The sequence below is a fragment of the Pinus tabuliformis genome, chromosome 9 (genome assembly GCF_031772625.1).
Source record: "Pinus tabuliformis cultivar Carrire ecotype Pingquan chromosome 9, CPIR1, whole genome shotgun sequence".
NCBI lineage: Eukaryota > Viridiplantae > Streptophyta > Pinopsida > Pinales > Pinaceae > Pinus > Pinus tabuliformis.
The window spans coordinates 1,974,740,566-1,974,763,739 of NC_142307.1; the positions used below are offsets into that span (position 1 = coordinate 1,974,740,566).

Below are 23,174 nucleotides of genomic sequence, written 5' to 3' on the forward strand. Positions count from 1 at the left end.
TTTTCGACAATGGAGATTAAAAGATTATCAAATATCTATCAACGGTCAAGATTAATTTGACAGGGATCAAGTCAACTAGCCGTTATTTTCCACGTGGATGATTTATCTATAAATTAGAAGTCATTTTGCTTCTCAAGTTACCAAATTTTTTTGAAAAAGCTCTGAGTCAAGCTCTGTTGTAATATTTTTCTGGAAATAAATAATGAAGACTTTGGGGTTTGTTCATGGTGGTGTTCCTCTTCTATCCACTGGTAATATTTTTTCTGAATCATGTGCCTAAATGCTCTATTGAATTAAATTTCATAAGTTTTTCGTTTCATTAGCCAGCAGTTGGATTATCTATTTGCACAGGTATCTTGCATTAGGTGTTGGGTTTTAGAAAAGCTTTCTAACTTGACTGATCTAGCAGTTATCTCTAGATCTTGCCAGTTTTTATGTGTATATGTCCCCTTTTTAAGCTAAAAAAATAATCTTAAGTGTGTAGAGATCTAATCAATATTCAAAGCTTGGGCGTGAGGGGAAGTTTTTGGTTGGACCATTCAACTCCCAAGTCCAGAGACCTAAGAGCCCATTGTGTTAAATTTTCAAGATCTATCTAGCGATTGGTTTAGTAGATGTCTTGACCATGGCTCAAAATTAAAAAACTCTTATTTTACTCATTTATCTTCAATTTAATTGTGCAAATAAAGATAGATCTGCTAATTAGAGCTTGAAATTTATTGTGAATATTGTAAAATAGATTTTGTAAATAATTTATTTTCTAACCCTTGTGTGTAGCTGGGGTTTTTGGGTTTTGGGGTGTATTTTTATTTTTTGTATATATTGTGGTTTTGGGCTTTTAAAATTTTATTTGTACAGGTGAATTTCAAAGCCAGATCTGAAGAATTATCAAGGGTTTCAAGGATTTCAGTCCTTGGAAAAATTTTAGAGGGTTTCTAGAGGTGGATCTAGGCCTAGGAAGGCAAGATCAATCCTCCATTTTCTCCTCCAAGCTCAACATTCAAGGAAGAAAGGAAGTGATTGTTTTTAGGGCTGACCTAGCGTGGCCTTATCTCCCCTCTAAACCAGCCATTAGCCCTCCCTAGGCTAGGTCGCAGGCCTTTAAGGCCCTGCCCTGCCTTATCTGACCTCCATTTCCCTGCATCATACCTCTCTCAGTCCTCCGCAGCCCTCTTTCTCTTCCTTACCCTCACCGCGGCTCTGCTCCCTCCCTTCTCCTGCCCTCATTTTCTTCCCTCCAAGCCTGTCATTGCCCTTTTTTTTCCCTGTGGCACCCATCCTGTTGAAGGAAAGGTAACTAGGTTCGGTTTTCACTATGAATTGTATCCATAATATTATGAAGAAAAATTGTTATTCCTTGTATCATGGGTTTCATGAACAAGATATGTTTACCATAGGTCAAAGACATCTTCTTGATGTCTGTAGGATTTTCTATGTTTCATCATAAGTGTTATGAAATTCATAAGAACAAAGGCTAAGCTCCAAGATAATTGTCACTATGCAAAACCGCTCTACAGATACGCAGTTCAACTCATTGATATGTCAGCCCAGAACTAAGGCACTCCTGTCGGCTTGGTACATGATCGTTGACTCATATATAAAGGAGCTACCTTAAGGTCAAAAAGCAAGATGTCTTCAGATCAACCTTCGTATTACGGTCAGCAAATAAGGAACAATTACACGGTCAAGTCTCGGAAGCATCATGGTCTCGGAATTCTTGCAATACATAGACAGTACTTCATTCTTCGCAAGTCTGTAACAGAAACTCGGTGTTACAGTCCTCGCAAACCTGTAAGAAAAGATTGATGATACAGTCCTCGCAAGCCTATAAGAAAAGATTGATGATACAGTCTTTGCAAATCCAGAAGAAGAAGCTCGGTGATACTTCTCTCTATAGTCAGCAAGAAGATCGATTACATACCTCTCTTGGAAGTCTGTAAGGAGCTCAGGAAACTTCGTAATCTCTCGGGAGGTCACTCTCCGTAATATATATAAATATATATATCTCAGAAACAATTAATGTACTGTGCATATATATATACACAGTGGCAGTACTAAGTACATCACTAAGGTGTGATCTCTCGAATCTATTGCATCCAACGAAGAATCAAATGACTGTGGCCAATCGATAGAAGAAGGTGTTGAAGACAGTGACAGAAAAGACATAAGCAGCAGGAGTACAGTGATATCAAGGCAGGAAGTTGTAGACCAAGCAGTGCAGTGAATAGTGACAAATTTCTTGGAGGTAACCTTGTGTTTATTTTGTCAAGGGTCTTGGTATTCATCTAAACATCTATAAGAAGAGATTCAAGGGTTTTACTCTCAAGAGGAGAGGTTTTGCCCTGGCTTGGAGCCAACATCTTGTGTACTTGTTTTTATTGTTGATGGTCCACCTTGATAACTATTTGAAGATTGAAGAACACCCTAATATAAAGAAGACAACACAAACTGTTATCAATAAGTTTGGGAAGAATCACTCAGTCATGAATTGCCCTAGATTCTTCAACACATCCTTCCTCTCTTTCCTCCTCAACGCAACCCTTTTTTCCTTCCAAACCCTCACGGCAGCCTTCTTCCAAGCCTGTCGTGGCCTCCTTAGGCCTGTATTTCCCCATCCCCATCCCCTTAAAGCTGCTTTCAGCCTGCGGTGGCCCTTTTCCTTGCCTTTGGGACCTTCTCCCTGCTCTCTGCCCTGAACGCAGGCCCTCAAAGCCTCTCTTTCCCTTGGTAGCAAGCAATTTCAGGTTTGTCTCTTGTTATATACATATATATATATATATATTCTAGGCTAATCACTTGTGTTTTCAGGTGGAGCGTGGAGTTTGGAAAAGGTTTTGATACTTATTTAGAGTGCTAGCACTCAAATTCGTGGTCCTTTGGTGACTGTTTACAACCAGGTCTAAAGAGAATTATATTGCAGACCCTAATCATAATACTGACTCCTAATACTAAGCCTGAAAAACACTAATAATTGCAAAAATAATTACATGTGTTTGGACTTGCTTTCTTTGCTAGTAGAATGACTGATTTGGTTATTAGGGGACTGATATCTATTGGTGCAGAGGTCTGATATGAAAATTGCAGAGGTGTGAATCATTCTTTAGTAACCTTCAGTGGTATATTCACATTGCATTTGATACTAGAATTGGGTCTTAAGCATTGGTTTCTTTTTCTTGCATTTGGTGGTCAACTGTGAAGCATATTGGGCACTGACCTCATCATATTGAAGATGGATATTGACTGATCCTAAGGCACAGCGAGCTTATTTTTGTTACTTGAAGGTCTGGTGCATTCTTGACAGTTGATTAGTTGTGCATCTACTGGCAGTTGGGACGCAGATTGATAGTAAGTTGGCATTTTGGCAAATCTAACCTTGTTTGGTTACTAAATATTCCTTGTCTCTCTTCACTAATTGCATTTCAAATCTTGCATTTCATTGCATTGCATTGCATAAGAGTTTTCTCTTGCATATTGCATAGCATAGTTTGATTTTTGTTGCATTTAGTTAACTAACATCACTGTTAGCAATCTCATCTTATTGCTTGTAGTTGTGTTCTTGCAATCTTGTAATTTTCTCTTGCTCTAATTTGATAATCTAATAATTGAAAGGGAACTTCTAATAAGCACACATAAGTAATCAAGAGGCATTGCTATAAAAAAATTTATTGAGTGATCTTAAGGTGCTTTACTAATTGTCATCCTGCTTTACTTTTACTAGGGATATCTAATTGGCAAATTTGAAGAATCCCACTATTGATGATCTATAAATGTCTTAGAAAGATCTGATTGGTAATAGTTGTGATTTAATTACAAAATTGACATTGTGATAATCTACTTGTTGAGAAAAAAACTGAAGAGCCAAAAAACTTGGTGAATATATTAATAAGTATTTGACATTTTTTTGTGGTAGATAAGTGCTCTATTTATCATAAGACTTGTGGGCAATATTTGTTTAGGCAGGTTGCATTTTGGGTGTCTATTGTATCTTGTGGTTATCTTTTGGCACTTATTCTTGTTGAGGAGATTGTCTCTTACTTATCATTAGTAAGTACTTGTGAATATAACTCAAATAATAAATAAGTTGGAAGACAGCCAAACGGAGAGGTTGGGGATCAGGGTGACAACCCCTGACCTAAGTCGTTGTAGCAGTGCCTGTACAATTTGAGCGACAACAAGTCTCATTCCCTTTTTTCTTGCAAGACAATGTGCTATTCGCTATATATATATATATATATATGATGTTTCCATTTTTGGGAGGTGACGTTTCTAAATGTACCCGTTTTGGAAACTCTGAAACATTTCGACACTTCGTCTAACTTAAGCACAGAAATTAATAGTGAAGAAAACTGCCTCAGATAAGCCTCAAAGATAAACCCCAAACTCCCTTAACCAGGCCAAACATCCTCAGAAATGTCAATGAAGAACCAACAAGATAGACGCAGATGTTCAAGGAGGAGGTTGAATCTTCTTCCGCCCAGAACAGGTCTGAAGTATGTCTCAAAAAGGAAGGCCTAACAATCCTTATATAGGGGCCAAGGGGTCCTCTGCAAACAACGTTTGATCTGCCTTCAAGGTAGGTCTTAGAAGAGGCCGAATAATCCCAGATTGTGCACTATACTCCAGCTAAACACCAGAAACCAGTAATACAAGAGAAGAGACCTGAAATCCTTCAGGGAAAATGACCTGCACACAAATATTCAAGACTACCCTGGCCGCAGCAAATATAGATAGATGATGTAAGTTCTTTCTTGACCTCCATCGCGAGTAGAAGGCCCTTTTTATAGAGGATGGAAAGGCTATAGTAGGGAGGCTGACTTCTCTTTGGAGGGAGCCAACCTTGTAGAGAAAATCTTTCAAATTTGAATTTCCAAAAAATTGTTTTGGAGCCAAAATCACAAAAATTGTTTTAGGACCAATTTAAATTTATTTTGAATTTGCCTTTAATATAAAATTTGTCCTCAAAATATTAAATTAGATCCGTCAAAAGGAAATCCTTCTTGACCTCATTATTTGAGAAATTCGTTGGCTAATGATAGACTGCCACATCATTTCCTTTTGCAGACATTGACCATGACAAAGGACTTTTGACCTTCCAAAGGGCATATCTTTCGAACCGTGAGGAGCCATATACCATTGAAATCAGTACGACGAGGAGCATCCAAAGATGGTGGTATTAGGAGCAAATCCACTAATATTTATCCTCAAGGTCATCAATAAGTGTGGGGCTTCTAGGTATTTCCAGGGCTTCTCGACCAATGGAGCTTCAATCAATGCAATCTAAACAAATATTAAGAGCATTTAGAAACCAATGTTGTTATTAATGACAACACCATTCAACATCAAGAAGAATCTATAAGCCTTTGAATCCTCGTTGTATCCCACCAAAATGCCACATCTGACCAAAATCCTGATAAAAATAGAAGCAAAATGCCTTATATTTATAGAGAAATTCCTCCAAGTGGAAAATAACAGATAGTTGGCTTGATCCCTGTCAAAATAATCTCAACCATTAATAAATCTTTGATCAACTTTTAATCTCTACTGTTGAAAATTTTCTATTTTTGAGGAATTTTCGAATTTCTCATTAAAACAATTTTTTATTAGTTCAAAATTAAGTGTTGTCAATACTCATGTACAAGACGCGGCATCCTTTAAGAGAGAGAATGTCAAGGTAGCATCGTCAAGCACAATATAGGAAGTGTTGTCAATACTCAATACTTGGTTGTATCCCACCAAAATTAAGTGTTGTCAATACTCATGTACAAGACGCGGCATCCTTTAAGAGAGAGAATGTCAAGGTAGCATCGTCAATCCAAAAAATTGAAATTTTCTTACAAGAGAGATGTTAATGAGCATGCTATTCATGCATAATACTTAACTAATTCCCAATGGTATCTTGTAAGGCCAACAATCCTCTAGCACTTTTGATGTTTTTAGCAATAGGTCATTTGGTAACAGCTTGGATATTTTGAGGGTCCACCTTAACCCCCTCTTTTGAAACAATATGACTCAAATACTCTACTTCTTGCTTCCAAAAAACACATTTGGATCTTTTTACATACAACTAGTTGTTCTCGGAAATTTGTAGAACTTTATCCATATGTTTAATGTGGTCTTCTTATGATTTGTTATAGATAAGTATATCATCAAAGAAAACCAACACAATTTTTTTTAGATGGGTTCAAAAAAATTGTTCATAAGGGCTCTAAAAAGTAGAAGGAGCATTAGTTAACCCAAATTGCATGGCCAACAACTCAGTGTCCTTCGTGTGTTCTAAAAGTTGTTTTGAGAAAGCTTTCTTTTCTTAAACTGATATGGTAATATCCTGACTTAACATGTAGATTTGTAAAATAAGTAACTCCATGAAGCTCATCCAATAGCTCGTCAAGTATTTATCCTTAATGGCTATTTTGCAATAGGGATTTTATCCTTAATGGCTATTTTGTTTAGATTTCTAGAATCATGTCACATCCCCCAAGAATTATCCTTTTTTTCTCACCATCACTATTGGAGCTGAAAATAAACTCCTACTAGGAAAAATAATACCTAAATCCAACATGTTTTCTACTATTTTCTCAATCTCCCCCTTTTGTTTATCAGGATATCTATAAGACCTTTTATTAAGAGTACTTCTAGGTATTAATTCAATTTCATATTCATGATCTCTAAATGGAGGTATCCCTTCAATAATTTCCTGAAAGACCTCATAGTGTTGTGCCAAGGTGCAATTTAATTCCTCCGGAATATTTTCATCTTCCTGCTTTACATCCACAGAATAAAGTCTAACCACAATTCTCTTGCTATCCTTGAGCTTTTCCATTCTATGCGAATGGATGACTTGAAAAGGTGCATATTTTAGCCCTTTTGAGTTCCTATTGAATTCCTTCTAATTCAAATATCATGAATAATTCCTTCTAGTATGTAGAAATTGTACCTAATGTTCTCAGTCATTGGATCCCCAGAAAACCATATATACCTCCAATGGGAATGTTATACATTGGGCCTTCTAAATCAAATTCTCCCATATTCAGTTTAATGATGTAGCATTTTCCTACAAGATTTAATACTCCCCCACTAGCAACCAAAACTTGAAAATTGGTCACTGGATATACAGTACAATTGAGGTGTTCTACTAATCTTTTATCAACGATGTTATGAGTGCTACCCGAGTCAATGAGAATTGTGACCTTTTTCTCCTTAATATATCCTACAATCTTAAGGTTTTGAAGTGCTGCCAAACATACACATGCGTGAACAGATATTTCACACCTGTCTAAATCAATGTTATGCAAAATTTTAGCATCTATTTCCTGCTCTTTTAAGTTGACAAGTTTTTCCTCATCCCTGTGTAGATTGCTCTATTTCATCTTGATAATTATTTTCTGTGGTGAACAATTTTGTTTCCTAACATTTATGTCTTTTTAACCATTTGTTGTTACAACTAAAGCATAGTTTTTTTGCCAAAGAAGATATGTTGTTACCACTAGGCCACACAAACACTGCATTTATCACAACAGACCAGTAGGGCCTCAACTTCCACTAAGTCAAGATCAGCCGACATATCTTAACTCCTGCACTTCCCCACCCCCCCTCTCCCCCAAAACCCTTAAGATTTACTTGGAAACACAAATAAGAAATGCTAGCATAAAGAAAATTTAACCAAGTGCATATACATCCCAACAAAGTCAAGGGGTTAACTAAAGGCTGCCAAAGTTAGAAACTATTCTCACAGTTTGACTTGTTTTTGCATTCAATATGACTTTCAGAATCACAACATTTCCTTAAGATACACAGCATAAGAAACAGTATATACTATAAATAGTAAAGAACTAAACAAAAATGAATGACTTCAGACATGAATTAATTTGCAGTAAATCAAATGACAGAATATCACTTGTAAGTATTCATCTCGGAGGTTTGTTGACTGCATCTGATCACGTTCAAGGTATGCAGATTCAATATCTGCCATCAAGAAAGCGCGTACTACTGAGATTTCACGTTCTGAAAACCCATGAACACGTACCCTTGCTACCTGCAAGATTACCACTCAAATTCAACTTAGGCATTTTTATTTATTTGGCACATACGTAAAACATAAATGTCAAACAAATCCGCGTTACAAATTCTGACCTCAATGAGAACGGACTCAAGAGCCTCAATCGTCCCCTTTTCCTTGCAACTTGCTGTCATGATGTAAGCCTTGACAGGGTGAACTAAAACGTCTCCAGCCGAAGAGCAAGAGAAGAAAGGTGGATCTGGTTGGCGAGAAATTTTGAAAAACCTTTGATTAAGAGCACTGTGGAACATGCTTTCTGCAAGTGACTCTCGATAATCCCCTATTGTTTTCATGTCAGAAAACGGAATCTTACAGCTCACCATCACCGCTGACTGTAGGATATGAATTATAATGAGCCCAGTTGTGCAAGTAATACAATTTTTTTAAGATCCATATACTCATAACAAAAACAAAAGGATAATAGCAAAACATGTAAAGAACAGCCATGAGAGTTAACAGTACTCACACCCCCTGCTTCAGCTTCTGCAAAACAGGAAAAGCGAGCCTCCTCATGCGAGGGTACAGGGAAAACTGGAATGGTGGGTGGGCTTCCAGGTAATGAATGCCTCTGCTCAAAATGGAGTTTAATCAAATCAACCACACCCTGCAAAATAACAAATTTAGTAACATCGTTAAAAGACAAAAAAACATCCAATTGCAACCTTGCTATTAGTAATCAGCAACTTAATCAAACAAAATGCTTTGTGATAACCTGTGTATCAGGAAAATCGCCAACCACAACAACAGCCATGTTCTTCAAGTGATACCAGCGACGATAAAAAGCTTTAACTGTTTCAGCAGAAACAGTTCTGATAACTTTCTCCAGTCCTATAGGCAGACGGTCAGCATACTGCAAATGGAAAAACAATTCACACATTTTAGCTTCAATAGCGACCTTTCAACTAAAATCATCCTGCAAGACAACTCCAATCCAGCTTCAAACAGTTTATATAAATGTTATTTAAATGCCCCTGGTTTAAAAAACCCTTTCAGAATGTAAGCATCACTTCCGTAAGGAGAGACTCGAGACATGATGAGTATATCAGAAAGAAGCACCCACCACCCTCCACTCCCCCCCCCCCCCCCCCCCCCCGAATCTAAACTACACAAAAGCATTTGACCTTTGTGCAGTTGCTTGTTTCAAGTCTACCTTTATCACTGGGGATGGCACATATTTTTTGTTTAGGTACTCCTCCAGCCCGGTTTGCATTAGAACCTAGAACCCATCATGGTAATAACCATCAAGGTCTTAGATATTTATCACATTCACAACATTACAAACAATTAGGACAATTACGAAACACCAACATAGTACTATGTCTAAACATTTATAACCCCCATGCACTCAAACATGACACCTTTGAGGCTTTCATTAGATAGATAATATAATATGATATTATTAATGTCCAACAGGTGACGACTAAAGTATGTCAAAGAGACCGCTGGGAACAATGATGTCAATACAAACTTAGACAGTGGGAGCGGTGAAGCAGCTCCTATAAAAATAGAATACAAAAAACAAGGTTGTGAATCTAATCTAAAGCATGTGGAAACAAAACCTAGACTCCATAGTTGGAGGATACTCTGTGAGAAAAATGTACAATATAGGTAGATCCAAAATATGGAAAATGGAAATAGGCCATTAGCCATGCGTATAACAATTTGCTGAATCTGGATCTGTTTTTCCAAGCATCCAAGGTTGAATGAAAGAAGCTCAAGATAGAGGAATGCATTGAAGAAGCATCAGAAGAAGAGTTGGATGACATGTTCTGTTGTTGTATCGAGGAGGACGCACTCTGTTGGAGTTAGGACAATCTTTGTTGACTCCAGGTGGGAGGTCTAGAATGGATAAGCTGTTGAGGCCTCTTTGAAGTGCGGGTGGTCCTTCTACACTATCTGACCAGCTGAATGCCCCCTTCTTCATGAGGTCTATAAGGGGGTGTGGTCAGCTGTGAAAATTCCCTCACAAGCGCCTATAATATGTGCATATGCCCAGGAAGCCCCTCAGCTCTATCATGTTACTGGGAGTGGGCCAATCAAGGATGGTGTGGATCTTCTCCTGGTGTACTTTGACTCCATCCTCCCCTATCACATGCCCCAAGTACAACATCTTAGTCAGCCCAAATTCACACTTGGACATCTTGGCATAAAATTGTTGCTCCTCCAGGATGCTCAAGACCTATTCCAAGTGTTGCATATGCTCCTTCCATGTCCTGCTATAGATAAGTATGTCATCAAAGAACACCAAGACAAACTTGCATAGATGCTTGCAGAACACGTGGTTCATGCAAGACTGAAATGTGGCGGGGGCGTTGGTGAGTCCGAAAGGCATCACCAGAAACTCAAAGTGTCCATAATGGCATCTAAATGTCATCTTCGGAATATCCTGCTCACGCACTTGGTCTGATGGTACCCCGAGTGCAAGTCTATCTTAGAGAAGTACTTGGCTCCTCTAAGCTCATCCATCAACTCGTTTATCTGGGGTATGGGGTACCAGTTCTTTAGCGTCTTCTTGTTCAGGGCCTAGTAGTCGATGCACATACGAAGAGACCCATCCTTTTTCTTCACCAGTACCACTGATGAAGCAAAAGGGCTAGTACTAAGCCTAATATGCCCCAACGCCAACAGCTCTTGGATGACCCTCTCAATCTCGTCCCAATAGGCCTTGGGGTGCCTATACAAGGTAGTGATAACAGCGTGAACCCCCTCCTCCAACTCAATGGTGTGCTCAAACCCCCGATATGGTGGCATGCCTAGAGGGATCTCAACAAAACCGCTCAATGCCTCTCCAACAACGCAAGGGTGTCTGGATGTACCCATCACGCCTGAGTCTCTGTCTCTGAAATCCTGAGCTCCACCGCCCACCCTATGTCCCCACGCTACAAGTTTACCTCCATTTGACGGGCGAATACTGTCTGAGGTGGGTAGAAGTGCATACCCCTCAGCACTACTAGCTTCCCATCTAGGCCCACGAACTCCATCTCTAACTTTCACTAATCCATGGTAACTCGCGCCAATGAATACAACCATTGGACACCCATCACAACGTTGGTGTCTAGAACGTCAACAACAAAGAAGTGGTCAGTGACGAAATAGTTCCCCATAGTCAAAGTCAGGCTAGGAACATATCTCATGCACTACATCATCCGTTCTCCTAGCACTAGCACCAAGAACCCCTCAAATGTCTCTATATGTATGCCCCTACGCTCCACCATCTGGGCATCAATAAAGTTGTGGGTTGCCCCATTGTCCACTAGTACTGACACAACCTGCCCCTACACTATGCCCCTGATCCGAAGTGTCAAGTACTTCGAGACTCCTCGAAGTGAAGCTAGAACGCCCCCAGAAGGGACAAATGGGCCTCCTCCCTAAGGTGGTGGTGGTGGTGGTGGTGGTCCCTCTACGAACTGTCGTCCCCCATCTCCATGGTCTACCTCCTCCTCTGGCTCGCTATCTGAGTACACCTCAATGTAATGGGCCTTGCCCTTGGTGCACTTGTGCCCCAATGCCCAAGGCTCCTAGCACGTGAAGCACAACTTCCTCCTCCGGAGGTCCCTCCTAGTCTCATCGTCCAACTGTCCACGTCCAATCTCCCTCTAAGGCTAACGAGCATCTCTGCTCCCCTGAGGAGCCATGGGTCTAGTGGGTATAGGGGCCCTGGTCTTGGGCACGACATCAATCATGTGTCGGGACCTGGAGATGGCATCCATAAGCAAAGTGGGCTTGTAGGCCCTCACCCATCCATGCAAGGGATCAGCTAACCCCTCCACAAACAGCATAATCAACTGGGCCTCTGAAATATATGTCACCATTACGGCCAACCTCTGAAACTCTGAAATGTAGGCCTTTGCATTGTCTATCTTCTCAAATGGGCCAACTTCCTGAAACGTAGCTAGAGGTCCTTCGTGTCAAACCTCTCAATCAATGGTCAGGTAAACTCAGCGTAGGAGGTGATATGAATGTGCCCTAGTGTAATCAAGCCATGGTACCATCACTCTTGGGCATCCCCCTCCAAGTGCAAGGTGGAAAACCGGATAGCATTTGTCTCTCGCATGGGGTTCAAGTGAAAGTAAGTGTCTAGACTCTAACTTTTGAACCCATGCTCTGGTTGAATTTTTGGCTGACCCATCATAGTTGGGAAGGGTGACTTTCCCAGTTATCTTATGAACCGCCTAACTCGACTGCACTCCTCGATGATAAAATCTAGCTCTAGTTGTACGCCTTTCCATGAGGTGAATGTACTCCCCAAAAGATATCACCCTTTGGATCCTTGGGTCTAGCCCTGCATATTCATCAATTCCTGAGGCAACTGAGTTCACCAAATTTGCTAGTGGGTTTGGTTCCCTCTCACGCTCTAGCTCATCCACGAAATGGGGCATCATGGCACAGCCTGTTTGCCCACGCAGAGTGGTGTGAGGTTGTTGAATAGGACACTCATGTGTGTGGTTACCTCCTCCTGCCCTGGAACCCCCATCACCTTGAGGTTCGGCTCATGTCTGTTGTTCGCATGCACGCGAATCACCTACTACATCACATCCATCATGAGTTGGCCCTCAGCAACTCTTCCAAAACTTGATCCTAGCCCCCTTGTCGAGGTTATCCAGACCCTCATTATTCTCCATGTGCTCCCTAAAATTGTCCAACTCAGTAACCGAAAATGGGTCTTACCCTCCTTCTCTGCCTCGTCCTCTACCTCTTCCCATGCCACGGCCCCTCTAGAAAACAACTCCTTGGTAACTAGGTGGAATTACCTGCTTTATCTCCCTACACTAGCCAAGAACATGCTCAGATACCACTGTAATATTCCTAAATGGAATTAACAATAAATAACAAAAACATGTAACTTGAAACAACACACAAAATTTCAATTACACACACATATAACCAGTCACACAATTAGCAGCACCAAATTTACTTCTTTTATTAAAATTTGGGCACAAGAGTACAATATTAATGAGGAGAAATGAACCTGGGCTTGCAACAACAAGCTAAAGCAAATCCCAAGTGGTAGAATGATTGTTCCAGCTCCCAGAAAGATGCCCACAAAATTCTACGCTAACCTAGAAAATTTGTCATTGTTGTAAGATAGGAATGGGGGTTTTTGCCACCCCAATGCTCGGAATCCTCTGAAAATGCAGTTGGTGCCTCCGCTAAATTTCCCCACATGACCCAGAAAGGAATTGGTCCTAGACCCCACCATTGGAAAATCCACAAAAAGTGCGAATTTCCAGTCTCACTAGCTAAATGCACTGCCTAGAAATGAGTTGCTGCTACTCAACCAATCTTCCAGAAAAGCTCCCAAAATCACCTGCAAATTCCCCCTTAATTCCTCCAGCCACCAAGCCCACCAATTATGTTGCTCCTATGCCCACACATGTGCCTCTGCCAGAAAATTGTGCAAGCCCTAAAATGCAATTATTTGGCTCAAAAATATCCCTCACTGCCTGGCCTCCAAATCACCCCAAATCTCCTGCAAATGATGCTCCAAGTCAGCCCTGAAATTCCCAGCAAACGAGCTGCTCCACAGATGGTCCCCTCAAGTCGCACGAATTCTCCTCCAGCATCCCTGTGTTGCGCAGAAGTGGAAGCAGTCTCCTGTCCCTGCTCCGGAATGACTCCAAAGGTATCAAGTAACTCCCCTAGGGTGGCACTCTAAGTCCACTGAAGTAACAGATGAGATCTCCGCCCGGAAATCTCCTTGTGGTAAGCAGCACTTGTTCACCTGGCTGAGCAGCTCAAACAAACAATAGAGTTCAGATGTAAAATTGTCAAAAACCCCAAACAATGGCCCTCACCTCTTATTTAAGCTTGCTGCCTCATTTTCCCCTTGGTGGGGCCCAAACTCCACTAGCTCGATTTTTCCCTCCATTCTCTCTCTCTCCCAAGTGCGTACTCCTTCAAGGGGTGCGTATGCCTTGTGGGTGACCCCCACACCAACCAAAAATTTAATTTTTCTCCTTCTCCTAAGTCAAACTGCCAAAATTGTATCAAAATTGGTGAGCCTCCTTAATACTTAGAAAATTGGGGATATTACAGAAAATTTGAACCGAAATAAATTCAACATTAAATTTGATTAATTCAATGTAATTCCATTAAATCTGTTTATGTTCAACATTGAAATTTGAATCGTAGTTCATTTCTTTGGCTCTGTTGCCATGATAATGTACAAAGCACCCATTATTTTTCTGTTAAGGTGTCATATAAGACTTGCATCATGCACATCATCAGGAGAGAGCTCCAAGTCCATTGCAATGGCTGTATTCCAAAAAGAGCTATGCCGAATGCAGGCAACGATGGCACTGAGGCCTCCTGTACTTGATCAAGATATAAAATCCGGATTCCTCCAAAACTTCAAATGGGTTCAGAATAATCAAGGATGATAATAGAAACAAAATCTGGCTCTACATCATGGAAATACAAGGGAAAGGTTTATTGTAAAGTGCGTACACGGTGTGCAATGTGGTATTGGGTTCCCACTGTTGTTTGTATAAAATTGAAATGGGAAGCACAGATGGGCTCTACAATACGATAGATTCCAGGTCCACATTTTCCAAAGAGTCATCACATAATAAACACCCAATTATAACTTATAGTGACAACCTTATAAATTAATCTTATATTATTAAAAATTAAATAATGAATATGAAAGTAATAGTTCAGTATTAATCTCCCTAAATCAGGTGACAGGGACAAGCCCCTGAATTGCATTGATATCCCAACAGCGCCGCCCACCATCTGTCAGACCTTCAATGAGACAACTGGCTCAATGCGTACTTCCATGACCTTGCAGTGGAGTTCTGAAACAGCTTCAAAGGTAAGAGATTCATTGTGGTATAATGAATGCAAATATGACGTGTATAAAGGCAGTTCATGGACGGAAGTATGATTTCATGGGAAGTGACTTTAGGACCAGCCATATCTTACAGCAGTCAATCGATATAGGTTGGCCTCATTTCAGAATTATGGTGCAAATAACAGTCAAGCCACCGGTATGTTTCTATGTGCAATCATTTTTTCTTGTTCTTTATTGGCCGCCTTCTATCTGGGTTGGTATCTCTGCTTTTTGCTGGTCTATTCCTGGTCTAGTTCTTTGATTTGGTTCCTCTCCTTTCTCCTGTTGCAAACCCTGATTTATCCTCCGCGGTTTTCCCCCTCTTTTGCTTTGAACCACTGAGCCGAGGCCTCAATCTCTGGCTCATGCCCCCTTTCAGCTCTCTTCCCTACTATCCCCTTCTCAATGGATCATGCCAGCTCTAGTAGACATAGGCGCAGCCAATGCCACAATCCCCCTCTGAACAGGGCTCAGCTTAATGCAGATTCCTCTGCTCAGTCTTTTAATACACAGACTCTGCCAGAAATCAGGGCAGAGCTTGAACTAGCAGAGGTAGAGGCTCAAGTTAAACACAGCTACACCACTGATGAAGAAACTGACGCTGAATTTGCGCCATGGATCCCGAATATGGACAAACACCCATAGTAGAAACACCAAGTATTATCAGACCATTGACCTTTACTGGCAGATAAAACTATCATGGGCAAGGTTTTAGTGGAGAGAAATGAAGCTTACTATGAGACTTTACTCTGTTTGGATGCTCTTCAGTTCCAAATTCAACAAGTGAATCACCGAGTAGCTGCCATTGCTGGGAAGAGACCACTGTTAAAGGAGGAAGGGACTGCTGAGGCAGCAGGCCATACCTCTGTTGAAGAGGAAACCACCCTCCTCCTTGATATGATCAGGGTTATTGGTTTTTTGGCTCTTTTATGCTGCATTACAGATAAAGTTCAATCTAGCTCAGGATATTAACTTAATTTCCCTTTTCGTCTCAGAATAGCCTCTCAGTGCCAATCTTGCTCAGGACTTTATGCAAGATGCATGATTTGACATCGATTGTACAACTTAGCCATGGTGAAAATGGATTTGGATATACAAGATCCGCAAAACAAATGACTATCCTCCAAAAATCTGTGTGAAAAGTACGCAAAGCCATCCATTTATAGTCCAAACAGCTGGCACCAAGGGCAATAATCAATAAAGGTCCACATATAAAACGTACACAGGAAAATTACAGCTTGACCATTCAGGGCTGTAAGCCTACCACCCAATGTCCTTATCTCCCAGACTTCCTGCATACAATCTCCTTCATAAACTTTGATTAAGGTTAAATTTGCTTCACAATCTTCTTACAAATATTTTGGTAAAAGTGCATCTACTCAATATTTAGAACAGGATTAGACTCTGTCTAATGTGTATAATGGATTAATATAAATGCCATGACTCCTACCCCAAGGGGTTAGCTTAACTGGTTGTCACAAATGTTGTTGGGCATTTAGCCAGTTCGATGCCAACACGTGCCCAGTTCAAATTCCACGGGATGACAGTGTCACAGACTAATCTACATGAACGCGTTTACTAGGGATAACATCCACAAATGTTATGACCTTCGAAATACACAAATATCATGATATTGGCTGCCTAGAACAAACAAAGAGTAGCTAAGAACTTGAATGGATTGTGACAAGAACATAGCTTAGTCTATGGGATAAGTGTCAATAGTGGCTCCAACGTCATTGGTGAGGATACACTCAGAGGCAGGATAGGACAGAAGACTGCCATTAAGTGACTACATTTACTGCAATAAGTGTTATGACCTGATATTCTGCATTAAAAATCATCAGTCATTACTAGATATTACATTAACAAATGAGATTGTTATTATGATAAGAGTTAGGTGGATGGGTTTAAAAGCCATTGTTACTGAGTTGCATAAATGTATGAATAATCAGTACTATTAACAAAATCATTCCTTACAGTCCCTCTGTGCTGTGTATTGATGCGATGATTATTATCAACAACATGGCAATAATTTTGTTAATTCTGCTTTAGACCAACCTACACTCCCTCATACATCAGCATGCATATCACACATTTTTATATAGTTACCATCACACTCTAACAATGATAATTTGGATAGATTAGTTTGAGACCTTTATAATGAGAAAACAACTGATATCAATATAACAGAATACTGACTCTTAACAGAAAATCCTAGTAATATGTACCTTTGAACCTTCCATCATCAAAACCCAGTGAGCTTCCTGCATACGTCCCATAGCATTTCTTCCCCCTCTGTACTCTTCCAAAACAGCTCCTCTCTCTTTCTCCAGATCCTCCTCTGAGACACGAATCTTTCCAATGCATACAAACATCAGGGGCAGAAAAATGCCAACAAAAGCTGAAGTACAAAAATATCACTGCCATTAAAATCTGAAGCAAAAACAAACTGGTATCTAGCATTCCTACCTCTGAGCTGAACTCTGATAAGATAGATATCGCCTGAGACAGAAGCTCAGGTTTATCAATAGGGACAAGTAACTCATATATTGTCTCATCAGCTGATGTTGAAGCATTCTGGCAAGCACCAAATTCTGCTCCAACACTCTCCAAAAATTTGATGATGTCATGATTTGTATATTTCTTGGTTGCACTGAATGCAAGATGTTCAACTATATGAGCAACCCCTCTTTCCTCCTCCTCCTCCAAAACTGATCTGCCCCAAAGGCAATGATTTTTATCAGTAAGTTCATGCATATATGTATTCAGTAGTCAGACTTAGCAACCCACAGGCGTAAGTAGTGGCAACTGCAGCATGTATGGATCAAGATCTATGAAGCTTGAAATCACACACAACCAAAATATCAGAACATAATATGCAACAAGATTGGCATTGCCATGGGTTTGACATTGGTACATAGGGCCAAATCTAAAAATAACTACAACTGAAGAAACAATAAAATATTAATGTGAACAAAAGTAGCTGAATTGAACTCAAAAATATAACCAATAATAATAGCAGTAAAAGGAATTCCCAGGGTAGCTCAAATACCTAGGTTATGTGACTCTGCATTAATGGCAAGCTGTCAGAGGTGATTCCACCTCAACAATCCATCAGGTAAAATTCCGCTCTAGATCCATATTTATACATCATTGCACCATTTAATATTAGTGCCACAGACCCGTTACACTGATTTAACCACCTAACAATGACCCTTACATTAATTGTTGACGATGACTTAACCAATCAATAAATGAGCACTGCCTTCCACATAAAAAGTGTATGGCAACATGATTTGGGTGAGGTGGGAAGGGCAAGGTAAATAAAAATTCCATTCTTCTTGTAAGAAAATTATGTTATTCATATCATACAAGGTAATGATACTCTCGATGGAAGCCAAGAAATGAGAACAGGTGTTGAATGAGGACAAGATGTAGATGTTTATGCATAGATTTATACACTTGTCATACCAATGATTCATAGGACAAGAATCAATAGGGTGAATTAACGTGGTGCAATGGATGGAATTTATCATAAGATTCAAGTGTAACTTCCTATGTTGCACAATTTTGCAGAATGTGGGAACATGGAGACAAGTGTCCAAAACAGCTAGAAATTTTTCCCAAATTTACAGCAAACATCAGGTTGGGAGCAACAATATTATATACTAAAAAATTATTCTAGACTACAATGCATCCAGACAATGATACATCCAGGCTACAGAACAACCGTGGATGGTGTGCTGATATATATTATATTTCAATTTCTCAGCTACTTGAAAGTACAACTTACCAATGTTCATATTAAGTTCTTGGTGCACAAACACACCACACACATATATGGCTAAACTAAGAACTGTGAACTGTAATACAATGTCAATACTGGAATTTCTACCTCCTACCAATGCCTAAAGTTTAAACGTAGTATTTATTTCAATCAAAATGCAGTCCATTCCTGAACTGTTTTGCATCCTAGCAATGCCTCAGATTTTAGTATAAAATTTTATTTCAATCAAATTGGAAGCCAAGAAGGGATAGCTCTGCCTCCTACTGTCTGCTGGAATTGCTATATAGTATATCTTATTGTACATTAGACTTTACTACTTGAATATATTCAGTTGTTCAACAACTTACAAGTAACAAAACTCACCCACTGATCTCTATAACTAAAGCCTGGAAAAAAACTTCAAACAAGTCATGTCATAACCTATTCCTAATTTTCTATTAGGCTTTAGCAAACCTCATAGGAAATTATATTAAAACCACACAGCAAAATTTAGGAAACCAAGGAGGAGAACGTACAACACTACATGAAATCACACAGCAGAATTTAATGAACAAAGCATACCTGGAAATGCTAATGTCAGAAAATGACAAACATGCTCACGACTTCTCACACTTCTGTTCACAATGCTGAGATGACTGTTACCCACCAAAAAGTGTGTAATCCCATAGGAGAAAAAAATTCTCAGTCTTTGGACGGTCAACCAGCCAGCAGCCCTACATTGCTCGGTACATGATGATATGCCATAATCCTTTGTCATTTACAATGGTAAGACACCTATCACCATCTGGAATTCCTCTTGAAGGAAGGTGGGTCACCATTCGGCAGATACTTTAACCATCTTGCAATCATGCGTTTTTAGTTAATGTTTGAGCATTCTAACATGGATTAAGGGGTGATTCGATGATCAACAGATCTTGACTGTAAACCTATTCTCTCACTTTACCAAGGAGGTTAGTTTTTTACCCTAGTCCAATGGGACCTCCTCCAAGGCTTATACGAGGGAGTGTTAGGATATTCCGACACACTGGAAATAGTTAAGTATAACTTGGTCTAGTGTAGAGTTAGGTAAAGTGTGTTTCTTTACTATGTACATTTGTAACTTACAATCCGACGGTCACGATATGTTCTAGACATGAAGTGATCCGACGGTTCATTCTCTCCTCGGTATTACCAACACTTGATATGCGGCTTAACACCCGATTGGTCCATGATCTCTATTTAAAGAACATGGATGGTCATTTGTAGGGTGACCATTCATGAGAGAACCTTATGTAAATTTTCTTTCTTTTATTAATAAATTGCCTAAACAGACCGCGTTGGCTCATCCCGTGGATAGTTTCCCTCTTTGAGGGTTTTAACCACATCAAGAACACTGGTGTATTGATTTGTGATCTATTTGTGAGCAGTGTTCTTTGGTGTTCTATCTGGGGAACTTACCCTGTAAATTCCTAAATGGTATCAGAGCTATTTGAGGGTCGTATCCATTGGTGATCCAATTGGAAGCCGGTACAACTGCATCCGACTGTCGTTTCCTAGATCTATTGTTTCTGACCGCTTTCGGTCCGAGAGGACTGCTCTATTGTGTTAGGAGCATCTGTTCCAGTGAGGAACCCCTTTGGTTTCACGCGAAAAGGTTTCCGGTAACCCTATCTACGTCATTTTTAAGATCTGTTGGTATACAGTTTTCATTTGCAGTTTTAACTATTTATCTCTCTGTTTATTTCGGTTTATTTATCTCTCTGTTTTTTATTACTAGATCTATACCTTTCATTTCTGTGTATGCTCTTTGCCCCGCGACTCTGTGCGATCTGGACAAATTAGAAACAGAAAGGAAGGATTTTTCTAATGCGTATGCTCTTTTCCGCCGCGCCTTAGTGTGATCTCGGAAAATCAAAAACATTGAGGAAAATATTTAGTTTCCGGCAAAAGCTAACTTCAAGCCATAAGGTTTGTTTTTTTTTGTATGTCCATGTTGGGTTGTGTGGTTTTTTGTTTTGTAGGCAAAAAGATCTTTTTCAAGTAAGCACGCACCCCAAAGTTTCATTACAAAAAAAAAAAAAAAAAACAAAACAAAAAACCCTTCCTCTTTTCCAAAAATTACTAACCTTTTAAACTAGCTCACTTGGTCCAAAGTTACTTTATGAGAATAGAGGTCTTGAGTTCAAGTCTTTCTTTTTATTAAGTTACTTTTTCAAAAAGCACATGTAACTTATGTTTTAAAGTTACTTTATGTAAAAGTTTTCTCACCCATTATAAAAAGTGAGTCACTTATAATTCTAAAGTCTCTTTATCTTTTATTTAAGTTACAATTTAGTGGGTAGCTCATAAAGTACCATTGTAAAAGTGATTTTCACTTATTTATAAAAGTGGGTCACAATTTTTTTTTAAAGTGAGCTAATTAGATTAAGTTTGGAGGGGGATTTTTTTTAAATATAACATTATCATCCATTTCCGCACATTCACACACTTCATCGGCATCTTCAACAACTTTTCCTCAAAAAGCCATAACATTTTCATCCGAAAGACGTTTTTTTAATCAGCGTAATTTTTCGAAATCTTTCCATTGGAACACTTAGTTTCAGCGTCTACAGCTTCAATTTATGTTAAAATGAAAAGTCCATGCCAAGTTATTCTTGACAGCACCAACTACTTCCAATGGTGGTCTTACATTGTGGATTTACTTAGAAGTAAAGGTCTTTACAGAATAGCATCAGGCCAAGAAACTAAACCTAAAGATGAAGGTAAGACAGCCAAATGGGAAAAAAGGCAAGATCAAGCATGTGGGTTGATAGAGGTGTCTATTTCTCCATACCTTAGATTTCATATCGTAGAACTTGATACCCCTAATGAAGCAAAGAAACAGCTCACTAAAGTTTTTGGAATTAAAAATGAAGTTAGAGCCCATCAACTCGAAAATGAGTTGCTTACGTTGGACCCCAATAATTTTTTTTCCATTGAAGATTTTTTGCCCAAGTTCAAAACCCTTAGACTTCTCTTGGAAGGTGTTAAGGTTAAGAAAGAAGATGGTAGCCTTATCTATTCTATTCTTACTAAGCTGGGACCAGCCTACTCTGTGTTTGTTTCCACTTTCCATTCTACTAGAGAAGCCTTTATTTCTCAAGGACAAGACTACAAGTCCCCCTCTTTTGATGCCTTTTGTGATTCTTTAATAAAAGAACAAGAAAAACTCTTACATCTTGGTCTTCTTAATCTTGGAAACTCTTCCGAAAAAACCTTAGCCGCCCAACATCAACCAAATTCAAAGAATCCTAAGAAGCAGTATCCTCAAAAAATGGTCATAAACCAAACAAGGGTCCTAAGCAATTCCAGTATCAAAATGAAAAATCATTTCAACAAAATGATAAGGCAAATAAAAGCAAAGGGAAGAAAACTAATAGGCATTGCAACTTTTGTAATCGAGATGGCCACTTAGAATCCAAATGCTTTAAGAAGATGGAAGCCTTAGAAACAGCAATGAAGAAGCATAACATCCATTTGGAGCACTCTTCAACTTCAACTTCATCTTCAAGAATAGCACTTTCTACATGTGGTTGCCAAGCATCTTGGTCTAGTTATGCACTAAATGTATCTTCTTCTTCTCATTCTCATGAGTGGTTCATTGATTCTGGAACTTCTTATCACATGGCCAAAAACAAAGCCATGTTTTCTTCTTTAAATGATTGTAACACCAAAAATATATATCTTGGTGATGATAGATCTCTTAGTGTTGTAGGGACTGGAACTATTCATCTAGACAATGGTCAATTTAATGATGTACTATGTGTTCTAACCAATGTTGTGAAAATCGCGATAAAATGAAATAATCGCGATTTTTTCGTTGTCCCGATAAAATCGCGATAACTATACGAAATTATCGCTGGAAATTTTTTTTAGCCGATTTTTATGAAATTATCGCGATAAATTCGAATTTATCGCGATAACAATTGAAATTATCGTGGGGGTCTCCGGCAGCGAGGTTTTATAATGTTTTTTTTTTTTTTTAAGGGATGCTAAATGTTTGAAATGCAATTTTTTTTTAAGAAACAAATAATTTTTGAGTGGGGCAGCTTAATGATTAGGTCTAGGCCCTAGTATTGATATGTTATTCATGGTAATGTTAAATTCTTAAAGTAAAAGTGATATTCTCCTTAATCTTCATTTTCATCATTTTACTTAAATTTTTACATTACCATAAAATGACTCAGGATGTTTGAGAGTGGTTCCGACTTCATTGGATTTCATATGGAGAAAGTAGAATTTTAGATTTCATTCAAAATCCAGCAAACTTATCAATTTTTCAAGATTTCAGGATTGGGAGATTGTAATGTTTCCAGGTGACACCACCTACCCAGGTTACCCCTGCCACCAGTAGAGGACGTGGTCTACCTCCTATAGCTCCTACTTCTATTTCTTCAGCTTCTAGAGTATAGCAGACTCCACTGCCAACTCCACCAGCACCAGCGTCTACATCTAAAGGGAAAGGGAAAGCTGTGGCATTT

The 23,174-nt window shown here is 39.3% G+C and overlaps 1 protein-coding gene across 3 annotated transcripts in view; it reads right to left on the reverse strand.

Moving 5' to 3' along the window:
- LOC149156923 (Insulinase (Peptidase family M16) protein) overlaps window positions 1-23,174 on the reverse strand; it is a 268,172-nt gene that overhangs the window by 198,420 nt on the left and 46,578 nt on the right. For 2 of the 3 annotated variants that reach the window (XM_089438805.1, XM_089438806.1), the window contains exons 2-7: window positions 17,358-17,604; window positions 17,117-17,242; window positions 8,769-8,906; window positions 8,523-8,660; window positions 8,131-8,388; window positions 7,895-8,032 (exon numbers count right to left, since the gene is read on the reverse strand). In XM_089438805.1, coding sequence (XP_089294931.1) covers window positions 7,895-8,032; window positions 8,131-8,388; window positions 8,523-8,660; window positions 8,769-8,906; window positions 17,117-17,242; window positions 17,358-17,604 — 1,045 coding nt within the window. The remainder of the gene's footprint in view (window positions 1-7,894; window positions 8,033-8,130; window positions 8,389-8,522; window positions 8,661-8,768; window positions 8,907-17,116; window positions 17,243-17,357; window positions 17,605-23,174) is intronic. The other variant, XM_089438807.1, reaches the window with a different exon arrangement.